This window comes from Leptonotus elevatus, chromosome 1, assembly GCF_054856555.1.
Source record: "Leptonotus elevatus isolate MCC_2025b chromosome 1, RoL_Lele_1.0, whole genome shotgun sequence".
Lineage (NCBI taxonomy): Eukaryota > Metazoa > Chordata > Actinopteri > Syngnathiformes > Syngnathidae > Leptonotus > Leptonotus elevatus.
This window is the reverse complement of record NC_141239.1, coordinates 40,653,903-40,660,891: the sequence shown is the minus strand read 5'-3', so window position 1 is coordinate 40,660,891 and position 6,989 is coordinate 40,653,903. Positions and strand designations below refer to the sequence as shown.

Genomic DNA, 6,989 nt, shown 5'->3' with positions numbered 1-6,989 from the left:
TGTTAGTAGTAAATGTAGGTTAGTGCTTCTGCTCGTGACACCGCTTCAAATACGTTCTAAAATAGAATTAAATAAAACAAAAACTTATAGAAGAGAGTATAATGAAAGTGACTAATTGAAAATTGAGGTACGAATTAATGTTGGAAACGGAAAAATGTTTCGCGTGAAGTGCGGATTAGTAGCTGCTGCTTTCAATCGTGTTTAGCAGAGAAAACGTGTTGTGCACGTTGATGACGTTTATTGCTAGCGCCGGAAGTAGTGTTTGAATGTGGAGTGGGTTCGCTGCACATACAGAACAGCTGATTGCGGTTGGTACAGCACAGCACAGCACAGTACGGTGTTTGCAGAATGATTAGTTTTTATATCGTTCCAGAAATTACCAACTATAAATTAGGTGGTATATTTTCTTGCATGGTGACATCGGTGTTGATGTAATTTAAACATGTGTGCAGTTACGATTTATTTGACGTTATTGCGTTTGGTCAGCTTATCAGAAGTTAGTTTCCAGACCGGTTTTTGTTTTTATATTAATTATTTGTAGACACACAATCGCCTTTAAGTTGTTTCAGTCACTTCTGTTGCTGATCTGTGTGAGCTAGCACTGTCGGCCTGTTAAATATGCAGTCACCAAAGGAGGTGAGGAGTGTAGGAGCCTTGGTGGACATGTATTGACACCGCTTCGTCTATGGATGCCGTAAAGATGAACAAAGGACAAGACGATAAAGATGGGGAACAAAGTGGACAATCTCATCCGTTAGTGAGAAGTGAAGCCTCGAGTGCAGAGTTGCAAAGGTAAGACTACAACCAACGATTATGATGGCAACATGACCTAAGGCAGTGAGTTTACTAACCTTTATTGAGCCAAGAAGACACTTATTTAACATCATAAAAACTACGTCATAACCAGCAAAACAAAAATAACAGTGTGTATTTACACTGAAATTATGTTGAATGCTTAGATTGCTTGGATGGAGGTTTACTGTACTTTCTGCGGCATAGAAGTGCCGTTTAAGTCCACAACGTTTAATAAAGTGTTTAAGGTACAAAAAAAAAGACAAAGTGTGTTTCTTAAGCTTAAAGGTTAACATGGTATATGAGCAAATACTATATTATTAATAACACAATAATACACCATTTTGAATCACTTTCACGACATGGCAATTTTCACATGTCCGTATAGACCGACATAACATTTGCATCCAAAATGTCACAAAATATATCTATATTTTTAAATCAAACCTATTATTTCCATGAGTATATGTGCCACCGATCCTTTATTTTTACTTTAATTTTTTGTGTGTCCCTCATTTTATCTTACCACCCTGTCACACTTACTCGGTTAACTATAAATTACTCTTTAAGTGACATCACAAAGTGACACCATTTGAGCCTCTGAAGCAACCAGAAAGAAAGGCAAGTTCTGATGTTATTTTTAATTCTTTATGTACGATGAGTTCCATCAAGCTCAACCCAGCAACTCCGTCACGCAATATTGATAGGGAGAACTTTTTTTGTAATTCTTTTTTCTTTTACACTTTTAATTGATGTAAAGAAAATGATATTTTTAATTGAAAGTCAGGTTAGGTCAGGAACTTGACTACATGAGAACAATACCACTCAGTCACGTTTTATTGTGATGGGGTGATTCTTCAGCACACTCCCAACATTTTGTCCAAATTATCTAATATTGTAGTTTCAATACATAGAATTAAAAGTCTTAATTCGATCCCTAGTACATGAAGTTTTAATTTGCTTGTTCTTGGCTACGTGTTGCAAAATGTGTTATTAAATGCTTCACTTTTTGCGGAGTTAAAGCAAAATTGTTCTTAGCCTTTCAACAATTTTCCATAATTACTGTTAAGATGTCCTAAAGGTGAATGAAATGCTTATCAAATATTTCAATATTTCATGTTCACATATTGAATGATCAGCATTTGCTGTTGTATTACTAAATCCAAATTTGTTATATATTTATTTTTAAAATATTGTATCATCATGCCTACATTCATATCCAGAATTAACAAAAATAGTCTAATGTAAGATGAATGCCAAAACCAAAAGTTTGTCCATACTGCGCTGTCAGTCAACCACCCTTCAAAGCAGTAACTATCCTGTCAGTCATCTTGTTTAGAAAGAAAAAAAAAAGGGGGGGGGGGGTCGTAGTGAAATGCTTCATGGATTAATGCTGAATAGTTTTGTGGACTAATCAAAGGACTATAGGTCTTGTTTCAGATTTTGAAGTCAATATATTTTTTGTTAAAACAATGACACTAATGACGTGAAATTTATATTTCACGGCTAATGAGCCTAAAAATGAAAAAATAATACCTGATTAAATTACATACTGTCTACTGATTATTTTTTTTGTTAAAGGGAAATGTTACTAGTAGCAAAACATTAGATATTTAAAATGGTGTGTGGTATGTAAAATGTACCATACCATCACTCAAATAGTGTATAAAAATGTTTAAATTGGAAAGGATATTCTTAGTAAAGGTTTGAGGTGGGAAAATGTTTTTTGGGAAGATTAACATGCCTTTCATGTTGTAGATTTTGAAAAAAAGGAGTTTGCATGAACATTTTACAAATTGCAAGGTGGAATTGGTACCTGTTTCGAAGAATGACTCACATGCATTTGTTTTACCTATCACTACATGACTGGCATATTTGAACAGATATATTTTTTTGGGGAAAAAATTCCCTACAGTCATCCAGATACAGCCCCTTCTCCTGAGGCCAGTGGATTGTTGTCATTACCATGGGAGATGGTAACCCACATTGCATCACATCTTCCTGCTCAGTGTGTCATCTCTGTGCTGCCAAAGGTGAGTCATAAAGACTCCCATCGAGTCGTTTTTTTTTTTTAATAGAGCTTATCTACATCAGGGATGTGGCTGTGCTGGAGCCTATTGCTCCTGACTTTAGGTGAGAGGCAGGGCTGAGGGTACACCCTGGACTGATCGCAAGCCAATTGAAGGACACTTATACAGACAAGTGCGTTCATTCATTCACGCCTATGGACAGTTTAGTATTCGATTAACCTAAGAAGTATATATTTTGTATTTCATATATTTGGGAATGAGCAGAAATTCGAACCCAGAAAGGTCCCGTTGGATAGCTTTTATGGCATTCTGTATTTTACTGAAATAAATGATGGCACAATCCCTATCCACATTCTCGTTTCAGGTCTGTTGTGCTTTGCGCAATGTGGGAAAGGACAACACGGCCTGGCAGCTGCGGGCTCACAGACTCGTTGGCTCAAAAGCTACCTTTCCGGTGGGGCCAAGGGAAGATTTTGACTGGCCTATTGCTTCCTTGGAGATGGAGAAACTGATTACCTACTGGACCAATGTAGCACAGGTTGTGACCAAGCAGCACCAAGATGTGTCAGAGCCGGAAGGAGCGGAGCAGCAAAGAAGGGACTTGCAGAATGGGGAACCAGTAGTAGAGTGGCAAGCTGGTGCTATGCAGCCAGAGCAAGTGGCAGTAGAGGACGCATATGATGCAGTGGATGAGGACCAACTGGTACAATTGTTGGAAGTGCAGGAGGAGAGATTAGAAGATAATCCAGAGGAAGTGATGGTTGAAGATGGGGATCACGTAGTTGTATTTGAGGGCCAAGATGTTAATCCTGATCATGAACAGGGTTTGGCTCACCTTGGCTTTCGGGGCAATGGAGGACATGTAGAAAAAGAGCACGAGCCCCCCAGAAGTCTGAGTCCACCCCCAGCACTAGAATGCATCACCCTGCTTTCAAGCCATATTGCTGAGGTCAACGCCGTCCTTTTGGTGGGGGGCGACGGGACTGTTTGTGCCACAGGCTCCAGAGATCGGGATGTTAAACTTTGGAATCTGCAGGCAGGCTCTAGCGATATGTTGATACACACGCTGATAGGCCAGGGCCACTTCAACAGCCATCAGGGGTGGGTGTGGTGTTTGGCATCTCAGGGACCCCTTATAGCTTCGGGGGGCTTTGACCAAACAGTGCGATTGTGGGACCTCCATGCCTGTGGGGCAGAGAGGGGAGTGATCACGACCAAAGCTGCCGTCATCTGCTTGTCCTGGCTGCCAGATGTGTTGTTGGCTGGAACATTCAATAACAAGGTCCAAATGTATGACCCGAGAGGTGAGACACCTTTACTGTACAGTGTACCATACACTCACAAGTGACGGACAATGGGTGACCTGAAGAGGCCTGTTCAACATGGTTCTAAAAGTTTGGGGGGTTTCTTTATAGTTAGCTTTTACTTTAAATTCAGTTAGTTTGATTTACTTTTTAGAGTGGGTTTGTTAGTTTATTGTTTTGAAAATTATTTTAGTGTTTATTATTTTAAGTTTTTTTTAAACATGATATAATTGTGGAGTGCAAGTTAAAAAAAACAACAAATTAACCAAAAGGTTGATTTTATATATGTGTGTGTATGTATGTATATGTACATGTATGTATATATATGTATACATTGGAGCTTCGCCTCGTGCCGTTCAGAATCCTTGCACTGAATCTCATTAGTCTCATTTGTTTCTCAGTGTTTATTGTACTTGCAACGGTCTACAAGTTATTGTTTTTATTTTACTCAAAGCTGCCATTCCCTTGGTGAAGACCCTCAGGCACCATGGCAATTCTGTCATGTGTGTGGCGGCAGACGACAAGTACATCATCTCTGCGAGTAAAGACAACACTGTGGTCGTCCACGATCGCAGGGCAGAGAAAAGATTGTCTAAAGTTCGGGTGAGTGTAAGCGCGCAATGGAAATCAAATTCCCGTGACAGACAAACTCCAATTGCGACTTGTATTTCCAGCTGCGCTCTTACCTGCGCTCGATGAGCTACAGTGACGGCGAGATTTGGGGAGGAGACATCAGGGGCATGCTCCGCTGTTTCTACATGCAGCAGGGTGTCTTAAACCACCTGTCACAATTCGATGTGGGGCACACAGCTATGGTCACTGGCATTCACAAGTCACCTGGAAGCCTATACACCTGTTCCTCTGATTTTACTGTCAAGGTAAAATGATGCCTCATTGCTCCGCACATTATTGTGCTATCGAAACCACAGTTTGTTGTTCATGACCCTGCCAAATTGGAATGATTAAAAACGTTGCCAAGTGTACAAAATGAGGCTTCAATCATAAAAAAAATGAAGCCGTTCTTTGCACTCTTGAAAGCTACAGGCTTGTCTGCTCAATGCATTAAAACTACTCCCTGCTCAACTGCCAAGTGTTTATACTGCATTGAGCATCTTTCTTTTGCCTGTTAAAAATGACAACAACAAAAAAAACTCCTCACACTTCTATCTTTCTCTGCATGACGTGGGTGCACTCATGGCCGAAGACGATGCGCACTGAAGCACCAGTGGACTATCCAAAGGGAGATTTTATTTTCAGGCTGTAGACATACCTAGCTAGCTTGCTAACTTCACATTGCAATTGTGCCAGATAACCGTTAATGCAAATGGAGGTGCTGAAGTTCTTCTGGGCCACATCCAAAAATCAGGAAAACTGAATTGCAGTGAAAAACAGTTTTAACACTATATCTCCACCATTAGATGATAATAGTTCTCAGTCATTTCACACGTTTTAGTAATTATCTTCAAACATGTATAATGTATTAAAAGCAAATATCAGAATTCATTTCACAGTTGTTGTTTTTTTTAAACCAATTTAACTCCTCCCACTTCCCCAGGTGCACATCCCTTGTGGGCCTCCAAAGACATTATGCACCTTGCGTCACCAAGGTGGAGTCTCTGGGGTGAGTTAATCGCATAACATTTACTTACTGTATCTAATTATATAGAGAATGAAGTCAAACATAATCGACTCTACTCCGCTGGCTAACTTTACAGTTCTTATTTCAAAACCATTTTTTGTATAGGAAGTGATGTAAAGTGAAAAAAAAAAAAAGACCACAAGCTAAAACGGTCACAGCTATGAAACCTTTATAAACAGTACAAGGAATTTCTTAATATGATTGCATTCCTACCCGCCACACAAATGTGAAGTTACCCAGAGTATAATAAAACTAAAATAAAGACACACTACTTACACTTTGAAGATTTCTAGCACACTTTTAAAGGAGAGCAGATGGAGTCATGCTTCCTGAGGTCAAGCCTCTGGTTAAACTCGCAAGTAGGGCACGTTTGGGACCTTGACTTAAAAGATCCTCCTGTAATTTATAATAATAATATTAATTAGGGGTGTGAATTGCCTACTACCTGGCGATTCAATTCATATCACGATTCGATACCGATTAATCCCGGTACGAATCTATAAATTGATTATTGCGATTTTTTTTTTCACTCAAATTTAGAAAATACTAATCAGTAAACTTGTACATGTACACAGTAAGATTTGTATGAAAATGTATTTATCTGAAAATTCAGGCTTACAACTGAGCCACTCTGTTTCATGTTTGAACAGCACTGAAATAAAATATTAAGGCTTAATGTTCCATTAATATAACATTCTTCCATGCTTAATGTGTGAATCCTAACCCTAAGTAAGACGTTTTGTTGAATATTCCCATAAAAAAATTGATGTTTAAAAATCGATTCGGCCGCATATTGAATCTATTTGAGAATTGCGCGCTGTAATATCGCGATTTCCGAATTGATTATTTCTAACACCCCTAATAATAATAATAATAATAATAATAGCACCCTTCTTGTATTAAAACATTTGGTAGATGTGACTATAATGATGTCTCTTCCTTCCCTTCCGCCAGCTGAGCGTGGAGGCTGAAGTCCTGGCTGTCGCCTCAGGGGATACGTGTGTTCAAATATGGAGGCCAAGAAAGAGTGAGATTTGATCATGGATGTGGACAAATATTAATATCTCACTGTGCTGCACTGTTAAGTTGTGAATTAAGCATTAAAAGCAATTATGATAGCTGTAAGCTATAATCATCAAAATGATGAAAAATAAAATTATTAAAATCTCTAGTGAATTGGTATGACTTGAGTTTCATTTTTAGAAAGGAAAACAATTTATGTAA

The 6,989-nt window shown here is 38.7% G+C and overlaps 1 protein-coding gene across 1 annotated transcript; it reads left to right on the top strand.

Annotated features, from left to right (window-relative positions):
* The first annotated feature begins 243 nt into the window (after positions 1-243).
* On the top strand, positions 244-6,947 carry fbxw9 (F-box and WD repeat domain containing 9). The gene is made up of 8 exons (XM_086057901.1): positions 244-308; positions 625-792; positions 2,708-2,825; positions 3,187-4,126; positions 4,581-4,729; positions 4,801-5,004; positions 5,682-5,747; positions 6,720-6,947. Exons 2-8 carry the CDS (start codon positions 686-688, stop codon positions 6,801-6,803), a joined length of 1,668 nt encoding a protein of 555 aa, XP_085914027.1. The 5' UTR covers positions 244-308; positions 625-685; the 3' UTR covers positions 6,804-6,947.
* The last annotated feature ends 42 nt before the right edge of the window (positions 6,948-6,989 follow it).

Coding starts and splice junctions, on each gene's coding strand:
- fbxw9 (XM_086057901.1), top strand. CDS start 686: ATGGATGCCGTAAAGATGAACAAAGGACAAGACGATAAAGATGGGGAA. Junction 4,730..4,800: donor AAAGATTGTCTAAAGTTCGG/GTGAGTGTAAGC, acceptor TTGTATTTCCAG/CTGCGCTCTTACCTGCGCTC. Junction 5,748..6,719: donor ACCAAGGTGGAGTCTCTGGG/GTGAGTTAATCG, acceptor CCCTTCCGCCAG/CTGAGCGTGGAGGCTGAAGT.